This window comes from Ciconia boyciana, chromosome 1 (assembly GCF_034638445.1).
Source record: "Ciconia boyciana chromosome 1, ASM3463844v1, whole genome shotgun sequence".
Classification (NCBI taxonomy): domain Eukaryota; kingdom Metazoa; phylum Chordata; class Aves; order Ciconiiformes; family Ciconiidae; genus Ciconia; species Ciconia boyciana.
In genome coordinates, this window is record NC_132934.1 from 117438157 (window position 1) to 117464356 (window position 26200).

The 26200-nt window shown below is 40.5% G+C and overlaps 1 protein-coding gene across 1 annotated transcript in view; it reads left to right on the top strand.

The window, feature by feature from the left end:
- The first annotated feature begins 6 nt into the window (after positions 1-6).
- Positions 7-26200, top strand: part of LOC140647393 (trifunctional purine biosynthetic protein adenosine-3-like) — a 28449-nt gene continuing 2255 nt past the window's right edge. The window contains exons 1-22 of the mRNA XM_072851958.1: positions 7-540; positions 2334-2439; positions 4218-4366; positions 5167-5262; positions 5923-6097; positions 7688-7799; positions 8265-8324; positions 9177-9302; positions 9993-10080; positions 11279-11364; positions 11838-12006; positions 14141-14372; positions 14508-14602; positions 15333-15442; positions 17491-17689; positions 18268-18519; positions 18813-18965; positions 20795-21001; positions 22043-22186; positions 22514-22644; positions 24592-24733; positions 25945-26060. Of these exons, the coding sequence (XP_072708059.1) occupies positions 4222-4366; positions 5167-5262; positions 5923-6097; positions 7688-7799; positions 8265-8324; positions 9177-9302; positions 9993-10080; positions 11279-11364; positions 11838-12006; positions 14141-14372; positions 14508-14602; positions 15333-15442; positions 17491-17689; positions 18268-18519; positions 18813-18965; positions 20795-21001; positions 22043-22186; positions 22514-22644; positions 24592-24733; positions 25945-26060 (2838 nt within the window). The 5' untranslated portion in view covers positions 7-540; positions 2334-2439; positions 4218-4221. The remainder of the gene's footprint in view (positions 541-2333; positions 2440-4217; positions 4367-5166; positions 5263-5922; positions 6098-7687; positions 7800-8264; positions 8325-9176; positions 9303-9992; positions 10081-11278; positions 11365-11837; positions 12007-14140; positions 14373-14507; positions 14603-15332; positions 15443-17490; positions 17690-18267; positions 18520-18812; positions 18966-20794; positions 21002-22042; positions 22187-22513; positions 22645-24591; positions 24734-25944; positions 26061-26200) is intronic.

Here is a 26200-nt window from a genome sequence, read left to right on the forward strand (position 1 = left end):
GGGCGGTGTCCGACATGGCGCTGGGGTTGGCCGGCCAACGCTGAGGGTGTATGAGGGGCACGACTTTTATTATTCTTTTCTTATATGTACACTTACACATGTAGACCTTAACTGCTTTTCAGCCTTCGTTCTCCTGAGTGAATTCCACCGTAGTAGATGACAAGCTCTCCTGCCTCTTCACGGGCTTGTGGAACAGCTTGTGTGCAGTGCGTACCCTGACAAAAGCTTAGGCTTTCACAGCCTTCTCGTCCTTGCCCATAACACCGTTTTCAAAATGCTGTGAGTGCCTTTGAGCAGCTGGACTAGCAGCAGGGTATGCTGGCATGTGCTGGGGTCACCCAAAAAGGCAGTGTCAGACTCATTGCAACCCAGAGCTCCCGGCCTCCACTGCGTTGCAGCAGGGCAGGTAATGCCTGGTGGGTTTTCCTACGGCCTCCGCGCGTGGCATCAGCTGGCTGTCAAGGGATGGCAACTACAGCTAAAGAAACCCCAAACCAAGAAGAAGCAGTTCTTACCCTCAGCCCGGAAAGGAGGACCCAGGTGCGCGAACAAAAGGCCCAATAGATGGAAGAGAAATAACAATTGGTTTCCTCTGTGAACACCAACATCTATTATTAAAAAACAAACAAACAAAAAAACCCTTGTGTTTTTTATTAGCGGTACTTGATGGGGTATGGTTGAGCATGCTGCATATCCAGCCAGTGAAACGGTAGCATTGATGTCTGAAAGGAAGCAACAACCATGTAGAGCAGTCTGCTTCATTTTACAGCTTCCAGTGTTACACTCTGACTGCTCATCCTGTTAGGGCTTTGACAGTATACTATCTTGGTGGATAAACAACACTAAAATACATTGTTTCAGGGAGATTTTCTCTTCTGTTCATTAAGTAGTGGTTTTCTACATTTTTTAAATTTCAGGTTCACTTTCTGTAAAAGTCAGATTCACTTTCTGTAAAAGTCACATTTTGATATTGGAAGTTTCCGTGTATATTGTCTTTCTCTGATGTGTATTCAGTTAATCACCTAAGAAAACAATTTGGTCAAATAATTGCAATACAAATTGACCCGCTGGAATGAATGCAAGTTTAAATTACCACCTTCTGGCCAGCCATGCAGCAGAGAGATGTTTCAGGGCTGCACGAGTTCTGTTTCTGACTTAAATTGTGACAGCTTCCTGACTGTAAGGAAAAAATCCAAAAACTGTTGCAAAAGGGAGAGAAATGTTATCCTTGTTTCATCTTACAAGAAATAGGACTCTTCTTTCCTTGTGGTGGTTTGCTCTTCAGCCACAGGTAGAAAATGTGGAACTGTGAGTTTGCAAATCTAAGGAAGGCAGTGTACAGATACTTGGTAAGTGATGCTTAAGACTATTGTGGCAGGCATGTCTCCTTAAACTGGGAGGTTCAAGTACAGCATCTGTCCAACAGTACACAAGCTGTTAATTCCATACAATTTTTAAACAAACTTTGGAGATTTCCTTTAAAAATTGTTTTAGTGGTGTGAAAGGAATGGCTTGTGTTTCTATTAATGTATTTTTTATTTCTCATTGCTTGACTTTAAGACACACAGACACTGCTCAGTGCTATGTTGGGATACATTAATTTTGTTTTCAGTAAAGAGTGGTAGCATTGCAAGCTTGCCAAACGTTAACCGAATTACTTCAGATACTATCGTGAAAGGATTAGGCTGTTGAAGAGGATGGTGTAGGAACCAGTGGAGAATAAAATAACACTTATTATATGCATTGTATCTCTGACACTGCTTGTATTAAATTTCTTCAAAAGGTAAAAAGGGTAGTAATTAAATGGGGCACAATTCAAGCGTGTGCTAGATATTAAAATAACCTTTATATATACATCTAAGGATATGTTCCATTACAAAGAATAGGTGTGTGGGAGTTATGCGTGCAGGTTTTAACGGGAGTGTTTCTGTTTAGCTATAGACCATGAAAGCTATGTTTTATTTTTACAAGTTGTCTTTGGGATTCTTTACTTGTCAGAGGATATAAAATTGCTCTTAACATGGGAACTGAGCAGTGATCTCAGCTTTTTGATACCACATTGTAGCTTCTTTTTTATTTTCCTAGGGTTGAATACTAGTAACATTGTAGGACTGATTGGTGGGGAAGAGTTGTTTTTGTTGTTAGCTGAGGAAAAATGGAAAGAGAGGAGAATGGTCCATGCTGCTGAAGTCTGTAGGGAGGTCTGTTTTGAAGGGCGGGCAGCATTAAGGAGATCCTGCTGGGGATCCTCCCGTCAGGAGGATAAAAGGGGACAGGGCAGCATGCAGGTCTGTCTGCTTCCTTCACCCTCTCACCCTTATCCTTGGCTTTAGGAGATCAGAAATCATTTGGATCTGAAGCAGGAGCTGAAGGAAGAACTCGAATCTGTCTGGGGGACTCCTCAGCCTTTTGTGTGGACAAGCAGCAAGGTCTCACACGGTAAGGGAAGATGATTCAAGGGAGATGTCCCTCTCTACAGCCTTTCCTCTAGGAACAACTGTCTTACCAGCTTTCTTTTCTTCCAGCACGCTTTTGAATTGCTTTGGAAAAAATGTCTTTAGTGTCCTCACTATGATGTGGAATGGAAACGTGCATTTTTTCCACAGGGTAGGAGGCATTGCTTGGTTTCACTCTCTTCCCAGTCAGGAACTTTAATTTATTCTGGCTTAGAAAATGTCAGTGAACTGTGAAATTATATTTAAGGGAAAAAATAATTTTGCTTTTAAAAACACTTTGCTTTTTACTAATAACGGTTGGGCCATAGTGCCTAACGAAGCTTTGTAGAGAGCATGTTGATGTCTTTGTTAGAGATAGAGCAGTTGTGACCCTTTACTTTTAAGTTCACAGCAACTTCCTAGTGACTCCGGAATTATTTGTCAAGCAGTTTGTTATTTGTCAAATTATTTGTCAATTATTTGTCAAAAGGAAAAACAAATTATGACATATTGGATAGTTGCACAGTATAAAGACTTAGAAAAGTCTTTTGCAAGGAAATCAATCTGGCGATTGACAGAGCATTAAGCATATGCTCTGTGTTTATATGCCTGGAGCACAATACCCAAAACTTAAAATTAGTCTCTTAGATAATCCACAACGGTCTGTAATCCCCAGGGACAGGCTACCTGAAGTACTTACATTGTACTTGGACAATTTAATAATTATGAAAATATACATAGTTAAATTTTATTTTGTTGATAATAGGTTAAGACATCTTAATACTGTTTCAGGAATTCAAAATGTGATTATTGATGTATCACAGCTCTATGAACATCTTTTCTGAAATATTATACCTCAGTGTCACCATTTAGCTTCTGTTTGCCTTTGGAAGCTATGTAATGAACTCAAACCAATGGTTCTGATTTCTTGGAAAAAGACTGCTGACATGTTGCTTGCAAAGCTGGTGTTTTATGGTATCTTTAATTTATTATCTATTTCCTGGCTAAGGACTGGTTTATGCCATTAGCATCTTCCTTAAAGGTCATGTTCTGGGGTGTATTTTCCTTCTGACATTTGTCCACATTCAGCACATACGGAAAAATTAAGTTTGCAGATGTGACCTACGTTGAGTATGATAATATTTCTGAAATAAATCAAAACTAATTTGCCTAGAAATATTATTGAGGAACTGTTTTAAATGTCAGTGTGCTAGTGAAATTAACAGTTGTTCCTTTATTGAGCATGCTGTTCTGCTGAAGTTACCCTCTTAGCAGTTGTCAAAGTGTAAAATCTGTTCTGAAAACTGTCTTTGCCATTTATTACTGAGGATGTTTACACTCATAAAAGTTCCTAGACTGACCAGGGTGTTCAGTTTGAAATATATTTATCTGGCAAGTTGCCTAGAGCATTTGTATGAAACTTTTTGTCCTGTCCTGTGTAGTTGTGCAAAGGACTTGATGAGACCTAGTCATGACAAGATTATTTCAGCCTGGATACTTAAGAGAGGAAATCTTGACTGTACTGAAACAAGTGGAAAAAAATCTCAGTGATTTCATTGTTGTCAGTATTTAAACCAAATGTGAATGATGCATCCATCCAGTGGCACTACTGCTACAGTCACATTGTTCAGATGTGTTATAGATACCTTTCTAATCTGAACTGGATTGATATTACTTACCAGTTATAAGTGAGAGATATAATTTATATATTTTTGCTTATTTTTACATGGGTTTGTGAAATAAATAGATAGTACTATATATGATGATTCTGGGTTTGCACAGGTTAATGGCTGATCGGGTGCTTGTGATTGGCAGTGGAGGGAGAGAGCATGCGCTGGCTTGGAAGTTGGCACAGTCCCCACATGTAAAACATGTGTTTGTTGCTCCAGGAAATGCAGGAACAGCTGACAATGGAAAAATTTCAAATTCAGGTAAAAAGGGGGAAAAAAATAGAATATTGTGCCAAGTAATCAGTAGTATGTGTGTTGGAACTGAAACAAAACAGACCACATTTGTGTTGAGTTGGTAGGAGATAACAATTATTCTTTTCTTTTACTGGTACCACAAATTATTTAAGGCACATAAGTATTTTTTTCTGTATGTTTTGTTTCCAAATTTTAGAACTGCCTAGTAAAACATCATACGATATCTATTTTTAGCCTAGCTTCTTAAGATAGTGAGGCTTATATGAGACTGTGTATTTCTACACCTCATCTCTTTCCTCCCACTGTTATGCTTTAATTCACTTACCAATTTCAGCAAAATGTAACAGAGGAATAGAAGGCTCAAAGTTACTAACTTCTGGATAGAAACTTGTCTGTTGTCTGCCCAGGCTGCTCAGCTAAATATAGCTACATCATGCACTGCCATTGAGTAAATCTTTGCTCAGATGTTGAAATTGAGTTTCCTTATGAACTTACAGTTTTATTTTTTTAACTTTTTATTCTGTTATGATAAGCAGCTTTTAAAAGTTTATATTGATTACATATAGCAAATAAAATACATTTAATAAGTTAGCAGATGTGTTTAAAAACAGTAGTGCAAATTGGAAATGTTCACTGTTCCTTCTGGATCCGTTATTATTATATTGTATGTTTTACTTTGCCCTTCATGGACTGTTTCATTATTTTAATCATACTTCTTAGGGAGATGGAACAATGACATTCTCATCTCCCATCTCTTATTTAGGCTTTACAGTGGTAACTTAATTGAATTTCCTTTTCCTTTTCAGCTGTATTAGTGAGCAATCACACTATTGTTACCCAGTTCTGCAAAGATCATAACATTGGACTTGTGTTAGTTGGACAAGAAGCTCTTTTGGCAGCTGGTAAGGCTGAAATAAATTAACTTGACAGTAAAAATCAGCACCTTGAATTCTACTTTAAAATGACCTTTCGGTGTGTGTCTTAGGACACACACTGACTTAATTAAACTGAAGAGCAAGAAAATATGGATTATCTTGTAAATGGGAATTGTAGTAACTTAAAACATTTGGCTTCATAGCTGTATGCTGCTTTTTGTGTGTTAGAAATCAGCAGGGGAAATCATTCGGGATCAAGAATCAGTAACGGTTACAAGTACTCTTGTGTCTTCTGCTCTGCTTTCCTTTACATAAAGAATTTTCTTGCAATAGTCCTAACGTTGTTGCTGTACGCAACAGTACCCAGACCATCACATGCATTTATTGTAATGTTCAGTAAGATCTTCGTGTCTTAAATAGGGAACAGAAGCACTGACAGTCCTAGTGCTAGTCATGGGATGGTAACTGTGACAGTGCTTAGTAATGTAAAGAGCTAAAGACCTCTTAAAACTAAATGATGAAACAGGTCATTGGATATGCAGAACCTTATTTTAAGGATGAATTAGCTGTTTGAGACACGGAAAAGTGTAGCAGACTGCCAGAATGGTTATGTGGTTTTCCTTTTGTCAAAATGACTTGATGTTTCCAAAGAGATGACTTGTTTCTTTTGCTATTTTTGATAATTAGGGATTGTTGATGACTTGAGAGCAGCAGGAGTTAGGTGTTTTGGACCATCTGCAAAAGCAGCCCAGCTGGCATCCAACACCAGTTTTGCCAAAGCCTTTCTGGATCGACATGGGATCCCAACAGCAAGATGGAAAGCCTTCACCAATCCCCAGGAAGCTTGTAGGTTTATTATCAGGTAAATATTTTGATACTGGAAACTCCTCTGTAAAGTTATCTATGCATTTGGCCTTCACCCATGATAGTTACCTAGAACTAGGTAACTTTTCAACTGTTGTTCTTCTCAAATAGCTACTGAATGAATTAGTTTTGTAATTAGAGACAGATGGTGAAGGTGCAGGGAACTTAAACAGGTTGATTTTTCTGTTCACAGATCACAGCTCTTCTTTGATCAGCTTCTTCAGGATGCTAGTTAGCCATTTAAAAGACAAAAAAATTGTGGCAGAGAAAAATATTTCAATAAATCTTTCTGTAAGGGTGAGAATAATTTCTACAGAGACAGATACCAGCAAAATACTATCTATGGAGTGATTTGGGCGGGACTGGTCAAATACTTATAACTTAAGGAGGATACTCTTATGTCTTCAAGGCTAGACAGCATCTCTCTTACATGGAGAGAGAAATGTAACTGCATATCTCTGCAATTGCTTTGAGCGGTAACGCCTCTGAAGTCACTGGGGATCCTTTGGGAGAGTAACTTACCGCTGTGGCTATTTTGGTCCAGTCTCACAGCAGCTGCTGTGTTCAGCTACACTGCTCTGTGGCTGTGTGTCGGTTTCACGGTCTTCTTGTCTTTGCCGTCACATGCTACATGTGGTATAATCTAGTGGAATTTTTTTTCTTTTTTTAAATAAAAACAACCTTTTCATTGACTTTGCTCTGTAACAGCATTTAGTCTGTATTACTGCCATGTAGAGAAACAGGCCAACAACTTGTATGTCTGTAAGCGTGCATAAGACTCAGGTCAGCACACTGAGATGTGGAGAAAGGGAGCTTTGTGTGAGCCTGCTTTGGCGGTTGTATAAATCTAGGGTTGAAATTTATCCTAATATAAACTGTAATGTAGAAGGGAGGAATGAGATGTTGTTTCAGAAAACAGGCTAGTAGTGTGTAGAATCAGCTCTTCAAAAGGGACATTTTATTTGACTGTCCACAAGCCGGAGAGAGGTGAATGGATAAAGTGTAGTTAAAATACGTTAACATTATGCTGGTTTGTTCTTTTTTTTCTTCTAGGTTTAGTTTGTGTTTAAGAGTAAGTGGAGCAATTCTGGGAATACAGTGTTAATACACTAGTTCTAACATATCCTTTACATGCAAGACCTAACTCCGCCTTAACCTTACAACCCTACACAGAACTTCCATAGTGGTTTATAGGATCATGTACTGTAGTCTGGTGTTATGGAACTATAAATCATCAATGAGTTCATCTTTCCAAACCTATGACAGGAATAAAATAGTAACCCAATTCAGGGAAAAGAGGAAGAAACTGTGAGGTGTCAAAGTTCAGTGACTTGTCCAAAGATATACATTGAGTTGGTGTCCAGCAACAGAATTCATGGATTTCTGGTTCACAGTCCTGTGCTGAGGGCTATAAAGAGCCCATTCACCTCCATCACAGGATGGGCTCGCAGGGAGTGTATTTTTCTGAAGTGTTATTCTTCAACTGTTCAGAAAAAAAGGAAGAATATGAGAGGCATTCAGCTTAAAAACGATAATTTCACTGGATGCCGTAGGGATACCTGAATCTCACTTTTGCTTTCATTTAAAGCACAGACTTTCCTGCACGAGTTGTACGGGCAAGGGGCCCTGCTGCTAGAAAAGAAGTGACTATTGCAGCCAGCAAAGAGGAAGCCTGCAGAGCTGTCCAGGAGATTATGCAGGTGGGTGAATCTTTAATTAATCAGTGGGAATCCAATTCTTTATGTTCTGTGGCCTGAGAGTTTGTAATTTCGGCCACAGGAAGCAAGTATTTTCAGGAGAAACTTGCCCATTTGACTAAGGAATTTCTCTGGGTATCGTCCTCAAATTCCTCATGTTTGCCCCAGACAGTGGGCAGTGAGCAGGGCTTTGCAGAGCTGGTGACTGAACTCTCATTCCAGCACTGAGTCCTGCTGTCCTGCCTCTCCAACTTTTTCATGTTTCGTTGGCTCCTGAGGTCTGATAAGGTGCATTTCAATGTCTCTTCCTTATCTCCAAATGAGATTCTATTAGCTTTCATCAACATACCAGAATTCAAGCAAGTCGGTACTTTTCATATACATTGTTTTTTCTGTTAAAAGAAAATAAAGAGAGGATTTAGCTGGTAGATGTCATGTTTGCTAACTGGAGAATTTTTTTTTGTACAGGACAGAATGTTTGGAGAGATGGTTGTTATTGAAGAACTTCTTCACGGGGAAGAACTTTCTGTATGTGATCAATGGTGTGGTTGTGTGCTTTTATTCTTTGGCATTATTGCTATGCTCTGTGCATAAACACACAAGTTTTTTGTTTCAAATAGGTTTTTTTTGTTTTATTTGCACTTACATAAATAAATATGCAATCTGAGCAATTTGATGTCATACTAGTCAATGTATGTTGTCAGTGGAATTTTCTTCTACATTAGCCATAAAATTGCAATATGGTGATCTTTTTTTCACCACTTGATGGAAAATGATCTTTTTTTCCTAAGATAACCTAAAACATGTTTGTATGAACTTTGTCTTGGTAATTCTTGTTACATCAATAATTTTGTGCTAATATTTAGTGCCTATTTTAGCACTTTCCTTACCATGGATTACTACTCAGTGGCAGGATAAAACTTAAGCATGCATATTATATGCCACATGAAAACTGAAAACGAGTTCTTTGTGCAAGGTTTGTCGTGCACTGAGAATACCTCACACTCATTCAGGCCCCAGATCTGCAAACACACATGTTTAACTTGAAACATATGAATAATTCTGTCAAGTCAGTGAAGACTATTCACATACCTTAAGGTAAGCATTTGTCCACATGACTGATAGGTCAAGATCTAATTAATCAGAAAGGAATTGTTATGATGGCCACCATTTCTCTTGATTATTTAAAAATGAGCAAGAAAGCTCAATGAATCCTTCAGGTCAGTGGGCTTGCAGCAGAATAAGTGGATCCTATTGCTTTCTGTCTTTGATTCCTAAATTTTCCTGGCAGAACTGAGCCTCAGCCTATGACTAGCAGCGTTAGCTTCCTTTAGGACAGGACATTGTCACTGTTTGTGTGTTGTGTGTGTCTCTTAACAGTGCTTGTGCTTCACGGATGGTGTCACTGTTGCCTCAATGCCCCCAGCCCAGGCCCACAAACGATTATTGGATGGTGACCAGGGTCCAAACACTGGAGGGATGGGAGCCTATTGCCCAGTTCCTCAGGTATAGCAATCCTCCTCAGCGTGCAATAAGGCTGATCACATCTGTGGTTAATATGTCTCCTTTACGGCCCAGTCTTTTTTCTATCACATAGGCCAGATTTCTTCTTGAACAGATTGACGCTTTGCTTGTGTAAGTGCAATATAGGGCTCAAACTTTAGTAGTCATTCTTGAGGATTTAATGAGCCAGTGTTCTGAGGAATGGTCTCTCTTTTACCTTTTCCATTTTTCCTAAACTTGGTGTTTCTCTGCTCTGATTAGCATCACTTGAAATGTCCCTGCAAAATTCCCCACATGCCTGGAGTCTTTGTGTCTTGAACGTGACTTTGGGTTTCTTGTTGTTGATTCTTAAAGCTGACTGCATTGTTCTAAATATGCTGCTCAAGTACATTATTAGTGTGTTTTTCTCTAAGTACAGAAACAATCTTACTGTGTACAGCCCAGGTTGCTAGTGTCTCAAACCTCCTTAAAATTTGCCTTCTAAAGAAAGAACCAAACAAAAAATCTTGGGAGACAGAGGATCAGTGTATCTGTCCTTCAGGCAGCAGCACCCTGATGGAAGGAGTGCACTGGTTGGGGGTGGGAGAGCAGAAAACATAGCTGAGGGATTTACTTACCCCAGTCCTTTCAGGTCCTATGAGCTAGTCCAGCAAATGTCATCACTGTCTCAATCAGTTTGATGTTGATCGTCAGGTTCCAGAAGTTCTTCTAGAGAAAATCAATGATGCTATCCTTCAACATGTTGTTGATAGTATGAGACAAGAAGGAACAGCATATGTAGGTAAGTAAGCATTCAACTGAAAAACAAGGTAAAGTCATATTAAGATTAGTTTCATTGTTAGGGAATGCTTTTGAATTCCAAATTATGTTTGTTTAAAAAAAAAGTAAAAGTTAATTTTTCATGCAGTATTAAGCTGTACTAGTTTGGCTTTTAGCTCTTCCTTTGGAGGGAAGAACTTTCTCCATGGAACATACTTCTCCATGAAACATACTTCATTTTTATTAAATATTTTGTATTTAAACAGTTGCAACCAGACTTTCTGTAGTTCAAGTTCATATACTTAATTACAGGTGTACTGTTCACTCCTGTATACAGCAATGTACATTTTCCTAAGATCTTTGTGTTAAGGCTCTTTTGAAAAAGGAAGGTCATGCTCACAGCTGTCACTTAATGCCAATGGCTGCTTTTGGTACTGAAGACCGTCAAGATCACATACATGTAAAGAATTGGGTTCCAGTCTGCAATGTATTCTCTGCTATTTGGTAACTTTTTACAATGCCCAAATCTGCAGTAAGAACGTAGTGTGTGTTGGGCATTTTCAGGATGATGCTGGAGGACCTGATGCTTTGTGGGGTTTAAATTTTCACACTTGTTATTCTCTGGGGATTGGTTTTCTGATTATACAATGACAGGCCTGCTTTAGATCACCACATGCATATATGTGTGTTGAGTAGAAATCACAGCATGCCAACTTCAATAAGTTTTTGTTTGTTCTTGTTTGTTAGTAGCAGTAGTGAATTTTGGTTTGTTATTTTTGCCTGAAATACAGAGGTATACATCTATATTTATGCATAACAATAGTGCACTTAATGGTAAGAAAATAGCAATGTCTGCTTAATGAATGAGGTTTTATGGGAACTTTTTTTTTCATCCTGTCAGTTCCTTCTGATCTCTGAACGCCTGCAATTAGAGGGCTGTAGCAGAAGGCAGAACTCAGCTTTCTGATGCAGAGAAGTTGCTTTCCGTTGTATTCGGTCTAAAATGTGACACAATGTTCCTCAGGTTGTTGCTAGCCACCTTGTTGGTTATTGTGGAATTATTATAACTTGTGTGTAACTGCTTTGCAGTATCCCTGCTCCTAATTCCTTATGGTTTGCAGAAATGCTTCCTGCATCCCAAAATACTGTGTTGCATTTAAAGGAGTTCTTGAAAAATAAATGTTTAAATTCATTTGCTTGGCTGTGTTCTTTCTGTTCAGGTGTGCTGCAAACAGGTTTAATGCTTACCAGAGATGGTGTGAAAATTTTAAACTTTAAATGTCAGTTTGGTGACCCTCAGTGCCAGGTGAGTGAAAGGTACTGGAAACTTAAATATGCTTAGGGAAATGTACGTGATAGATTTGCATTTATTTCTTCCTTCCCCTGAACATGCAGATCTGAATGAGAGTGTTTAGACAATGTATGAGGTACCTTAAAATTTTAACTAGTCAGCTTCTGTGAATTGTTAGTTAAAGAATTTAAGTTAAAGAGCTGTTGCTCAGATTTTATTTTTCTGGATAGAAGCAGACTGGGAGGGGCCTAAATTCATCTTCCTTCTACATAATCTCACATCTCATGTTGTAAATTTCTGCCTGTTACAAAGAGATGCTGCAAATTAATGCTCACCTATAGTTTCCAAATCTACTGGTATAGGGAAATAGAGTATTTTCCATTTGGCAGGTACAGATTTTACTCTATTAACTGAGTTTTCCCTAAGTTGAATTTCAACAAGTCAGCAAAATAAGAATTAACTTCTATCACGATGAAAATTATCTGCAGGTAATTCTTCCACTGCTTAAAAACGATTTTTATGAAGTGATTCAAGCAACAATCGATGGCAAACTCTGCAGCTTCATGCCAGCCTGGTCAGAAAATAGTACAGCTGTGTGTGTGGTCATGGCAAGTCCAGGATACCCAGGAGACTATGACAAAGGCATGGAGGTAACAGGTAACTTCAGTAGATTGTTTACTCTTTAATTTTAGCCTGGTACTTCAATGAGCTTGCATTTATCTCTTCTCCCAGAGCACTGCACTGCTTTCCTCCATCCTACCCCTCACACTCATCAGAATCTAGCTTCCTCCGTCACTCCTTGTCCTTGTGGAAGGGATAGCTGTTCAGTAAGGCCATTTAACTGGAATGGATGCCTGTCCAAAGTAGCACAGGGGCTAAATGATTAAAATTGCATCATTCTGTAAAGCTCTGTCTGTAGCTGGTTGCTGAGATGAGAAGGTGATGGGGCATTATGTCCTCTTGGAACAACTCTGATGCGTGCATGTGGAGTACTTCCGCAAACTGTACTGGAAACATGGACCACAGTGTTGTCTGCATGTGACTGCTTATTGCTAGTTTTTCTCCCTTGCTGGGAGGTCCCTTTATCTTAGCTAATGCTTGGCCAGTGATAAGGGTGAGACTTGAGGACCTGTGGCCTTTAAGATAGGAGCAGTTCATGCCTCCACCATCAGCTTGGTTCCTTCCCTTGTGCCAGCCAGCCAGGTCATTACTGTGTAATACTAATAAGCACCTCTTCTTCATAGGGCTCGAAGGGTTTTGTGGAAGTTGGACATGTGGGCTTTAGATCAATACTAATTTTCTGTGTTAAAATTCTTGTGGTTCAATATTAAGATTAAAATTTTTTAAAATGTTTAAAATCAGAGGAAACTGTTGCAGAACTATTTCCTTCCCCCTCAGCTACTGCTTTGCCAGTCCAACACTATGCCTTGTGTAAAGCAACCCAGACAACTGATCTTACATCAAGGCCACCTTATTTTTGTCAGCACTCCAGTTACCCTACATCACCCAGGGAGGAGGTCATGTTATATTGCTTTTTCCCTTGTCAAGATTTCTGCTGTCATGTTCTCCTTGCCCACCCTCCTCTTCCAGTTCACTCACTGTATTTATTTTGTTTTGTCAGTGATATTCTGGGAAACTCTGCGTTTCTGTAGCTGTAAAAACCCATACCACGTAACTGAATGAATCCCTCTGCTAATGAGCTGCCTTTCATTAGTCAGACTCAGGAACTTAACTTTTTTCAAGTTGGTTTTCATACCTTTAGGAGTGAGGTTGTATGACCATGCTGCTTGTTAATCACAAAAAAAGACAGTCAAAACAATGAAATTCAATTCATTCTTTTATTATTATACTCCAGCCCCTAGAGTTGTGTGGTTTTTTTTTTTCCTCTTTTCCACATTGATTCACACATTTTAATGACTTTAATAAACATTTTATTCTGGAGTATTCGCTAAAACATGATGGGAAGGAGTTAGGTTTCTGTTGCAGCAAGGCTAGCTGGGGCTCAGCTTTGACCTTGTCAGGGCAGTGCTGTGGCAATGTAACACACTGTACTTTCAGCAAGTATAAAGATCCCTTTTCCTTGTTTATAAAATCTGTCTAGCTGACAGCAAGGGGAAAACTGTGTTTTGTTTCACTTTTTCCAAGTGATGGCAGCAGTTCCTCTTCTTCCCTTATCTCCTCCTCAAAATATGAATCTAAAAAAATGCCTGAGCAATTTTGCTTTCCTCTAACAGGAAAATACATGGAAACAAATTAAAAGAACAAAATATGTAATTTGTTTTAGCTATTGGACAGACACCTGCAAGTGTTTGTAGAGCATTGATTTCAGGTGTGGTAGGGAATTGTGTGGTGTGGGCACAGCAGAATAGCAAGGGGAGTGCTGAGGTAATATTAATATTAATGGTTTGATATCAGGGAGAGGAGAGAATCCAAGCAGTAAACTGCTGTGAATTGTGACTTCATACAGGAAAGCCCTGCACAAATTATTCACAATTACAATATTCAGCACAGTTTTGCCCTGACACAGGCTAGTTATATATCCCGTTGTGGCTCCTGGATCCCTTATTTCTGTTCCTGTGTGATCTATGTCCTTACTGGACCTCTCAGAAGGGAGTCTTAGGGCCAGTGGAGTGGGATACCCTTCAGTGGTAATGCTGTTTCTTGGAAGAAGGGTAAGGTGGGAAGCTTTATTGTTGTTCTCCCTTGCCTGAAGAAAGGTCTTCAATCTTCACTGCTTTGCCAACATAGTATCTGATTTAAAATACTCAGAGAGTTCCTTTTGCTTTTGTAGGGCTGCTGCAAGCCAAAGAGTTAGGGCTGGAGGTGTTCCATGCTGGCACAACGCTGAAGGATGGCAGAGTGGTGACAAGTGGTGGCAGAGTCCTGTCCATTACTGCTGTTAAGGAGGACCTGATTAAAGCACTGGGAGAAGCCAACAGAGGTGTAGCGGCCATACGTTTCAAAGGTGCCACTTACAGGAAGGACATTGGCCATCGGGGTATACGGCTTCTCAAACAGTCTCTGTATGTAAGCAAAGGCACTAGCAGAAATAGATGCTAGTCCAAAGTTTTATATCTGTTATTCCCATTTCTGTGATGAATGATGATCTATGCAGAAAATGTCACTACTGCTGCTAGCATGTCCTTTACTCTCTGCAGGGGTCTAATATACAAAGAGAGACACATGGAAGCTGTAACCCGTGATGTTTTGTTTCATCAGCCGGAAACATCAATTGTAAGTGGTACCAGATCAGGTAAGATTGGGAACCATCTTTGAATTTCCACAGTATACTGAATGCGACAGAACTTTTTTTTCCACAGGAAGTGAGCAATGCATTCTTGGCATTGAAATTGAGCTTGAGAAACTGGGCTGAGGTCACCAAGAAAAATTAAAATTCTCATTTCTTTCTCATCACTCCTCTTTTGCTTAATTAAAAATAGTTGGCTTAACATGGGGATGCACTTTTTCAAGGTTAGTCTAGTGAACAGAATAACTCCTGGATTAAGGGAATGGTTTTGTACGTCACTGGACAGAAGTGATCCTACCAGCTGAATATATGAGTACAACATCCAAACAGTTATTAGGGTGTGACTAACAATCACTGAACTTGTTATTTGCTCTTCAGGCTATGTTCTTTACTCTTAGCAGTGATCTACTGAGGAAGATTTCTTGTTGATTTTTTTCCCCTTAGAAAAAAGTAGCTGCATAAAGAAAAAAGATGAGCTGTTAACAGTTTGGTAAAATGTTTAACCTTTGCTATACACAATCCATAGGTCACAAATACAGAATAATAAAGATCTATTTACAGCACCATGAAATATTTCACTTTGGGGTCCATGCTTCATAAAGCTCTGCATGTTTCTGTCAGTGGACACAGTGCTGACTTCTCCAAGAAATCATAATTTGCAGTACTTGCCTTGATGAGTGTTTTGGGTGGTTTTATTTCCCTTAAAAATGATCCTTGACATATTTGTACTTGGCAGGTAGTCATTCAGAAGTAGGAGGCTTTGCTGGTTTCTTTGACTTGAAAGCATCCGGTTATGATGATCCTATCTTGGTATCTCAAACTAAAGGCCTTGGACCTAAACTGCAGGTAACTTGCAACTTGACTGTAGCAAAGCTTATGTTATCTCCCAAGACTGTTTTAAATGCCACAGCTAATTGCATCATCTACACCCTTCTGAGCATTATAAATACATCTCAAGGCCACTGCAGTGGTCATTTGAACTTTGTATATGATCTTTTGAGCAGGGCCTGTGCATATGTCATTGAGAATGTGGAAGTTCTGGATATTTTGTGATGAAATGATAATAAAACAAAACATTTAGCTGGGCACTTGAGGAACTAAGAACCAGAATTTCTGCTATAAAATAGAGGATCCGTTGGCTTTGAGAAAGATCAGTTCAGAGAGGAATTGGTGCAGTGAAGTGCTGAAATGATAACTGTCAGCTTAATAAATTGTATGCAGAGAGGTAGCATGATTACCACTGTTAGGGTACTGGGGAAAAGAAGGATGGAGGACATAAACATTAAAGAGAAAGAGAAGCCAATAGATAAATAATGCTAATTACACAAGAGCACATAGGATAAGTTGAGCCAGAAATATGTTTATATATTGAATCAGAAGGCGGCTTTCAGCCATCAGAGGAGTGGAGGTCTGAAGCTGCCTTTCACTGATCAAGCACAGCAACTTGTTTCAAGTTGGTGTTTATACCTTTAGTGATGGGATGATGTGATGTGGCTTCCTGCAACAGCAGGAGGCTGAAGGATAATAATCCAGAAGGTCTTTTGCAGTCTTACATCCTTGGACACCTCTGAGCATGATAAAGTGATTGGTGCTGATTCTTGTGAGTCTTTTTTCCAACTGCTTGGCAGAGAGACATTCCCAACTGTGTTTACACAGACTGTTCCCAAGACTCTTCGTTGGCCAAAAAAAGTTGGCCAATGCCTATACACATTGTTACTAGATCAGTGGGAGGGAGATGTTATAATGCAACAAAGGACATGGGATGACTGGTTTCCATAGCACTTCTAAGTCCACCAGCCGGTGAAAGAAATCAGGCTTGTAATCCAAACTCAGACTTTGTTTAGGTGCTGATCTGTTACCATTTTGAAACCAATGATAGTACTTATCTGCATTTTTCCCTTCCCCATCTTTCTGTACTGAGCTTTTCTGCATTGGTATAACTACACTGATAGAGCTGTGTCAGTGAAAGGCAGTTACCTTGAAAATTTACCCATACACATGCAATCTTTGTCCTGTTTCAGACCCTGAAGTGGTAACTGACAGAGGTGAATTGCACTGTGTGAGCTGGTGGTCTGCACCTACATCAGCAGTTGGCACAAGCGGAACTGCTCTGGTGTATCCCTGACGGTGTAGAAACTTCTGCTTGTAATAAAGTAGCGTAAATGTCGCCGCTTTATAGAAGCCATGATGTCTGAATCAGGTTTCATTACTTGTAGGATAACTTGATAACTTTTAAAAAATCGAATAGCAGCATTCCTGAGGGAAATACTATTGCTTTGTGAAAGACCTGTCTTTCAAGGGAGCCTACAGACCAGGCCCACGTTGTTACCTGTGACATGAGATAGCTGAAATTAAAAGACTTCTTGGGAAGGCTGGGAGTGAAGAATCTCATTCCCTGTGGACTTGGAGAAAAAGAAGAAAACTACTTAATAAATTGTTTAAGTTTTGCTACGTAGCCCAGTGAAATTAGCAGGCAAAAGTAAAGCAGAACACACAGTGATGTTTGAGCAACCCAATCTTATTTTTGGAAGTTGCTAGGATGTTCTGTAGGTTGAATGTCCTGGGAACTTGTAATTGCTTTTAGACACCTCTTATTCTGGATTTGACATAATATTCCAAAAAGCAAGCAAACAACCCACCCAAAATGACAATTTCTGGGTAGCTGGAGCTAGAATTCGAATTAATGTTTCAAAAAACAAAATAGATTTTTCTTTTCTCTGCAAGAAAATGAGCTGTTTTGTCTTGATTTAAACTAGATGTACCAGGTTATCTTCTGCATGTATGTTCTATTGTGATTCTTTTCAGGGAAAAGAGGATTTCTGCTATTTGACTGATTAATGTCTGAGTTTTGCGTATTTCTTGTCACCACTGCTGGTTCCCACCATGTTTTGCAGATTGCACAAGTATGTAAGAGACATGACACCATAGGTCAGGATCTGGTTGCCATGTGTGTCAATGCCGTCCTGGCTCAAGGAGCAGAGCCTCTTTTCTTCCTCAGTTATTTTGCCTGTGGCAAACTTGATATTGAAGTGACTGACACAATCAAAGAAGGAATAGCTGAAGCTTGCAGAAATGCAGGATGCGCTTTTCTGGGTATGAACACTTCTCTCCTTTGAGATTTGAAGGTTCTGATGTTGAAATGATTACTAGTGAAATAGACTGTGTAGGCAGAGGCAGTATGTGGCATTAGAACTGTTGGTTTCTGTTTGGTGGAAAAAACAGTCAAGCATTTGGGCTTAGACTCTTACTTATCTCTAAAATGGGTCAGCACAGAGGGATGATTTTTACTATTCATGCATTTGGATCCTGATTCTTGCTTATTTATCCTTGTACAAAGGAGAGCAAAACTGGATGCCTCACATTCTTGAAGTGTTAATGTTTTCATTCCCTCTCTGATACTCAGTCATAGCAGGGACATGCCAGATAAGTAGCATGAAATGGAAAAAAAAAATTCTTCTTTCATTAACTTCATGAGGCTTTGTTTTGTTGAAGTCTTGAGGTGAGGTAAGAAGCCAAGAAGGATTTTTAAAATATATCTGACTGCACTGCTTAGGCTTCATGTCTCTGCAGCTATCCTGGATGCGTTGCTTATTTTAGAAGATGCTATAGATTTAAAGTTAACAATAAAAAATGTTTACAGCTAATGCTGACTGCTTTCTCTCCCCACTTAGGCAGGGAGATGGCTGAGGTGACTGGCATGTATTCTTCTGGAGAGTATGACCTGGCTGGCTTTGTGGTTGGTGCAGTGGAGCGGGGGCAGGTCCTTCTGGGGCTGCAGAGAGCTGATGAGGAGGATGTGCTTATTGGACTGGCCTCTTCTGGGATTCACGGCCATGGCTTTAGCATCATAAGGAAGATTCTCTTAATGTCCTCCTTACACTACTCCTCACCAGCACCTGGCAGTTGTGGTGACAAGACTCTAGGTACAATATCTTTCTTCTCAAAACCAAAACTGCAAATGAATTGTGTGCAGACATTTTCATAACTATGGTGCTGCCAAGGGTTGTTTACTTCAGGATGGGTTAGGGTTAATCAGTGTTTGGGGTAGGTATGTGGGCTTGCGTCCACAGTTTTGGAAGAGTGGGCCAGCACTTTTTACTGCTTCCCAAGGTTGTCTGCCACAAAGAGCAGAAGCGAACCCGTTGAGAGAAGCATTCCCACTAAACACCTAATGACCTTTTAAACAAATTGATTAAATTGACAATTTTGTTTGCAGGAGATATATTGCTGAGCCCAGCAAAAATGTACAGTCCATCTTTGCTGCCTGTCCTTCGCTCAGGGCACGTGAAGGCTTTTGCCTTCATTGCTGAGGAGGGGTTGCTGGAAGGCATCTCCAGAATCCTGCCAGAACATGTCAGCGCTGTCCTAGGTAAATGTCAAAGATGACTGTTTCTGTTTGACAGAATTTATATACAGCATGGACTTGACTTTTCAGCTTCAGTTATGACCAAAGTCAATGCTTTTCCAAAGAGCCTACCAAAAACATTCCTGTTTCAAGTAAGCATCAGCTGATGAGCACCACTCTGTCATTGGAGAAGGGAAATTTAAGGAGAGTTTGAAGGCAGCTCACCTCTAGGAGAAAAGGGATTTGAGAAGATTGTGTATTCTGCAAGACACCTCTCCATACTAAACGTTTTGACCAAACAGTGAAGCTTGTTGAGAGAACTAATTTGAATGCTTTGCTCCACAGTCTGTGTACACACACACACATTTAGTGCAATTTTATGGTAGGTGGTAGCTTCCTCAAAACAGATCAGCATTCAACATCTGTAAGTAAGGTAGAACTTTTTCTGTGTAAGCCAAAATTGGGCAAAGTAGTCATAAGTTCAAAATATTAAAGAAAACCATATTCATGTGAGTCCAAAAATATTGTGGGGATGGGGAGAGAGGAAAGAAGATGTCTGTATGTCTGTCTGTATTTCTCTAGAATGAAATTAGAAAGGAAAGAAATAAACCCAGTTTACTAATGTGGTGCCCAGCTTGCTTGCCAGCGCCTGGAACCACAGACAAGATAACAAGCCCAAGGGATTGTTAGTTTTCTAACATGAAGATGAGATGGCAAGTCTACACGATCAAGCTTTCCAGAGACAGCCTAAGGCCATGCCTTCATGAGTAGGTGCCGTGGTTTAACCCCAGCTGGCAACTGAGCCCCACCCAGCCGCTCACTCACTCCCCCCCGGTGGGATGGGGGAGAGAATCGGAAGGGTAAAAGCGAGAAAACTTGTGGGTTGAGATAAAGACAGTTTAACAGAGAAAGCAAAAGCCACACACACAAGCAAAGCAAAACAAGGGATTCATTCACTACTTCCCATGGGCAGGCAGGTGTTCAGCCATCTCCAGGAAAGCAGGGCTCCATCACATGTAATGGTTACTTGGGAAGACAAATGCCATCACTCCGAATGTCCCCCCTTCCTTCTTCTTCCCCCAGCTTTATATGCTGAGCATGATGCCATATGGTATGGAATAGCCCTTTGGGCAGTTGGGGTCATCTGTCCCAGCTGTGTCCCCTCCCAGCCTCTTGTGCACCTGGCAGAGCATGGGAAGCTGAAGAGTCCTTTATTTAGTATAAGCACTACTTAGCAACAACTAAAACATCCCTGTATTATCAACACTGTTTTCAGCACAAATCCAAAACATAGCCCCATACTAGCCACTGTGAAGAAAATTAACTCTATCCTAGTCAAAACCAGCACAGTAGGGTCACTGTGAAAGCCCATCCATGTGTAGACCTCTCAGCCCTGTTCCAGTCTGCCCATCAACACGCCTAAGTATACACGCTTGTACTAATTATTGATTCTTTGAAACAGAAAACCAGGATCTGCTTAAGTAGTCCAAAAAAGGCAGAAGATTATTTGTTCCACAGCTCCTTTATCTCTTATGGAAGAGATGTATGCCATCTGTAGCTTTGTTCTTCTGGCTGATGAGGGATGAATACATGTTAATTTGCCATCATTTCCTACATGTTCTCATTAGAAAGCCTGGAGAAGACTTGGCTCGCACAAATTACGACTAGAAACCTCTAGCTAAGCAGCACCTATAAACTTGACTGGAAGTTGGGTCAGTGTCTTCCTTGGACAGTATTCTTAAAATAGCAAGAATTAGTCTCTATCAGCTCTTGTAGTATACCACTGTCGTACATAATAAAAGATGGGTAGCAAACATTTGTGCTGACCATATGCAAATTTCAATAATTTTCAGATGCGCTCAGTTGGAAGATTCCTGAAATCTATTGCTGGCTTTACAAAGAGGGAAACCTCTCTGAGGAGGAAATGTCTCAGACATTTAATTGTGGGATTGGTGCCATCTTGGTTGTGCAGAAGGACCTGGCTCAGCATGTTCTTAAGGACATACAGAGGCATGAGGAAGCTTGGCTGATTGGGAAGGTTGTTGCGCCTTGTCACTCAGGTTAGCAGGTGTCCTAATGGGAAATGAAGACACTCACAAAAATTAAACAGAGTATGTTTTGATTCAAAGTGTAACAGATTCATCTGTCTCACTTCAGAGGGGTTTCCACTTCAGGATGCACTATTTAATTTTTAAGTTGATACAGGATAAGTTGTTTTAGAGTATGATTCTCTGAAGTGCTGAGCATCTCTGGGAGGTACCAGTTACCCTCAGTTCTATAGGCACTGAGGAGACTCCTTACTGTGAAGTTTGTGTAGTTCATACTTTTCTTCTGTCATTTCACTAGGCTGGAGGCTATTTGACACCTTCACATCTAGATTTCATTATTAAATACAGTGAGAAGTGAATGACTTGTTTTCAGAGCGACAGTACTTGAATAGTGTCTTACCTAGGTACCTGCTTGAGACTCAGGTATATCCCTCTGATGACTGTCTGCAAGGACTCAAACATTATTTATTATTATATTTGATTATATTTTACCACAATCGTGGTAATCAACCCACTCCTTTCCAACCCCTTCCCAACTCACATGAATCCTGTGTAAAGATTGAGGATAGGCCACAGCTGTGTACAGTCACATGTGATGGTAAGTCTTCATTCTGGTATGTCCGTTGCTTGACATACAGCAAGACATGAGCCAAAATCCCTGTGGAAGCCAACAGCTTGGGGAGCAGTTTGGGCAGCCAAAATGCAACCTCAGCTCTGTCAACATCATCTTTAGTTTTATTTTGCAACGTGAGAGAAAGAGGAAGACAGGTGTAAAAGATGGGGATAATCTTTGAAAAGACTATGCCATATCTAGGCATTTGGAGACAATTCTGCAAGTGAGTAACACAAAACAGATGAGCACAACTAGCATGAGTTGGTTTGTTTGTAATGTAATGTATGTTTTTGTAGTTCAGTTAGTGCTAGCATAAATTAATTGCTGATAGGTTTTTCTCTTAATTGAAACTTATGATTCGTAAACTATACAAAGTAAATTTAAATGGGAAAGTAAAACTAAGGTATTTTACTTTTAACTTTTTCCTCAAATATTTGGAGGAGGTTCTCACATCAAAGTCGAGAATCTTCTTGAAGCTCTACAGCTGAGCAGCCCCCAGCATCTGCTGAATAACGCTGTTGTTGGGAGTCAACACCAACCCAGGAAGAACAAAGTTAAAGTGGCTGTTCTCATCTCTGGAACAGGTGAGCTTTCATTTATCATCGCACAGAGAAATGTCCTTAAAAAGGAGAGGCTGAATTTAGCCCTGATACAAGTGCCTCCACCTTGCCTTTTTTTTCAGTGGGGTCTATGGAGCCTTCTAAAACCAAGGTTGCATTTTGTCTGAAGTCAAGAAGGTGTGTTGTACTGCTTAACAAATGAGCTTTATGAGTGCACAAATTCTTTAGTCCTCTTCTATTTGTGCAGTTGTTGAAAACAAGATTTTTGTTAGATAAATGGGACTGAGAGCCAATTCTCAGTGACATAGATGCTCATCTATTTCATGAATGTTTGCTCTCTCTTCATTTGAGGCACAAACCTTGCTGCACTCATCAGTTATGCAAAAGAGCCAGGAAGTTGTGCTCAAGTTGTCCTTGTCATCTCCAACAAATCTGGTGTGGAAGAACTACGAAATGCAGCCCGGGCTGGAATTCCCACTAGGGTAAAGACACCCGTTTTCCTTTCCTTTTAATCACCAACTCACAGCTACTGAATCTCTGTGTCTTTATGAAATGCTTGGTAAGCATTCATGTTTCACTTTAAAACTTTTATGTGGATAAGTGGACGTAGCACAAAGCTGTCAAAGTTACCAGTAGAGGCAGAGCTGAAAGCTGTATGAACAGTGCTCACTGGAGGCTGTGAGTGTCTTTCCCATCTCTTCAGTGAGTGTCCCATCTCTTCAGTGAGTCCAGAGTTAGGAAGGGACTTAAAATTGCAAGTGCTTTGATGATTTGAGTCTGAGACTGTAGCCCATGCAGCTTCAAGCTTTCACTGAAATCAGTAAGACTTCAGGCTCTGTGAAACACATAGAATCGTAGAATCATTTAGGTTGGAAAAGACCTTTAAGATCATCAAGTCCAAACGTAAACCTAACACTCCAAGTCCACCGCTAAACCATGTCCTTAAGCACCACATCTACACATCTTTTAAATACCTCCAGGGATGGTGACTCAACCACTTCCCTGGGCAGCCTGTTCCAGTGCTTGACAACCCTTTTGGTGAAGAAATTTTTCCTAATACCCAATCTAAACCTCCCCTGGCACAACTTGAGGCCATTTCCTCTCATCCTATCACTTGTTACCTGGGAGAAGAGACTGACCCCCACCTCTCTACAACCTCCTTTCAGGGAGTTGTAGAGAGCGATAAGGTCTCCCCTGAGCCTCCTTTTCTCCAGGCTAAACAACCCCAGTTCCCTCAGCCGCTCCTCATAAGACTTGTGCTCTAGACCCTTCACCAGCTTCGTTGGTCTTTGGACGCACGCCAGCACTAACATAAGCATGTTGTGGCTCATCCTTTCTTGGCTCATCCTTGCTAAGAAAGACCTTTGTCTCATGTTGTGCTCAGCCACTTTCAGCAGCACCATACAAGTCTCTTCTACCTGTGGTCAGTAGAGTAGCACTGTGTTATGGAAACTTTCATAGGTTAGTTTCGTAAAACAAAAAAAATGTAGAAAGAGAGTAACATCATGTCATCGTATTTGTCCAAGTATAGAACATGGCTTTTGAAAACATTCAACAACTTGGGATTTCAATTGCAGCCCACCAGCAACTCTTCCTTCTAAAGTTTAATGATTTCGAGCAGTTACCATGTTTGTACAGCTACACACAGATGGGAATAAATACTGTTAGAAGGTCTCCATGCATGAAAAAGTTTTCAGCAAGCTTCCTCAACAGCTGAGTTGGCTTCATGTTACTTTTTTTCTGGCAGTGTAGACACTCATCTCTGGGAAAAAAAGTTATGTCAAAATTAATTCACATTTTCATAGGCAAGAGCATGACAGCTTTGTTAGCCCCTTATTTGAATGTCTTCATGAACAGAGTCAGGAATCAATACTTACCTTGGGAGCTGGAGCCGAGAGTTGGAGTAGAAATAGAACAAGACTTGACTCCTCCCCTTACACGGAACATCCAGCCAGTTTCTTCTCTTTTTAGATAAGTTCATGATTTTCAGTAAGCAACTGTAGACTTAACTGGTGGTGATGATGTCAATGGGTCATTACTGTTTTTACTTTAGTCTTTGGCTAGACATTGTGGAGTAAGAGGTCAGTATCTTCTGATATGTTCCCCCTTATTTCCCTCTACACCACATTACCCACATGTTTCTCATTTCACAGTTGGCTTCTCTTTGGGCAGATTTTCTACGCATCCTAGAAAGTATCCTGTGTGAAACAGCCAGTGTTAACTAGCAAGTGATTGGGGTGTTCTCAGGAATGTTTGTATGAATGTGAAAAATCACAAATACCCCGAATAATGCACAAACTTACAACTTTTAAATCCTCAAACATCCTGGAATGAATCCATTTTACTTTCTCTTTGTTGCCCAAGTAGCTGCTCTCATTCACACAAAGTTATTTCCTTGATATGGCTTTTGGTCTGTTTTAATGTTTTAGGTGATTGATCATAAGTTATATGGGAGTCGCTCTGAATTTGACAGCACGATTGACCGAGTTCTTGAAGAATTCGCTGTTGAACTAATATGTCTTTCAGGATTTATGAGAATTTTGTCCAGTCCTTTTCTCAGAAAATGGAAAGGTAAGAAATTGTAACTGTAAAAGAGAAATTAAAATATGGATGCTTGGTCTCACCAGAATTACACAATCATAGTTCTTCGTCTTTTGGTTAAATCTCCCACAGCCTTGCCGGCACTGAGGATTGCGTGTAAATCAGTGGGGCTGCCCTATGCTTCCATTCTTTCCAGCCAGTGGGACTGTGCTGGGGTTCTATCTGTGCATTGGCAGAGAAACACCTTGTGCTGCCATAATGAGTAACAGAGGGGCAAAATCAGGGTCATGGAGTTGGTCTGTCTGCCTTCCTGCTGGGAAGCAGAAATGCCTGCGGAGCAGGCAGGAGTTTGGTTCTGTCTGCAGTAGAGGACAGATAGCATATCTGTGTCATTTCTTAAGGAGCTGTGCTGGGGAGTTGTGCTGAACTTACTCCTTGCAGCTGTTACTCAGAAAAAAATGGGAGGGAGACTGATTTCTCAATGCCTTTCCCTCCTGTGCTGCCCTGAAGGCTGCACAGCATAGCAGTACTCTGTACTGTGTGCTGGAAATACAGCCGTTGCAGACCCCTGAGTGAGCGTGGCTCTGCTCGGGGGCAGAGCTTTCTTTAGACACGCTCCAGGCAGTGGAGGGGGAATGCACACTCCTCTTTCCTCTTGGCTCTGGGCGCCAAGTGCCAGCTCCTGAGGCCTGACTCAGAAGTTACTCGCTCACTGTGCGGATTGCACTGAGACAGGCTCCTTTGGGAATGATATATGAAAATCACTTCCATCTGTGCAGTGGGTCTTCATCAGGCTGCAGTGTGAAGTCCACTTCCAAGCCCCTCATCTGCAGCATGAGGGCTGGTCACCTGGGAGGGGAGAGACTTACGACTCCATCTGTCCATCCACAGATGCAAAAGCAAATTAGGTCCTTGGCCTTAACTGAAGCATGCTTGCCTGGCTACTGCCGAAGCCTGCACACCATCGCCTGTGTTCCTGGAAGAGCAGTATTTCCTCAGATCAGAGCAGCACTTCCTCACATTTCCTTAGAGGTTGTAACACCATGTATATGTTTTGCTTTTTAATTTGAATCTGAACATGCCCTGTTACATTCTGACTGCAGTTGAGACCATTTAAACTCCTGAGTGGTGCTCAATGCTGTTCTTTTGAACTGATGATCACATCTCACTTTTATTTTTAAAGGAAATTCTGTTCAAATTTATTTTTTTTTCTTTTTTTCTCCTCTCACACTGACGCCCAGGGAAAATTTTGAATGCTTCCCCATCACTTTTCCCAGCAATCAAGGATAGAAACGCCCATCAGCAAGCCCTGCAAAGTGGATTCAAAGTTACAGGCTGCACCGTGCATTTTGTCCTGGTAAGTGTCCCCTTGCCTAACATTGAGTAAGTTATGAACAGGAATTTGCTTTTTTCTTTTCTCTCTGAAGGCAGAAACAGGAAGAGGTAACAGGAATGTGTGGAAATCTTGGGATCGTTACCAGTAAAAACAGGAAGATG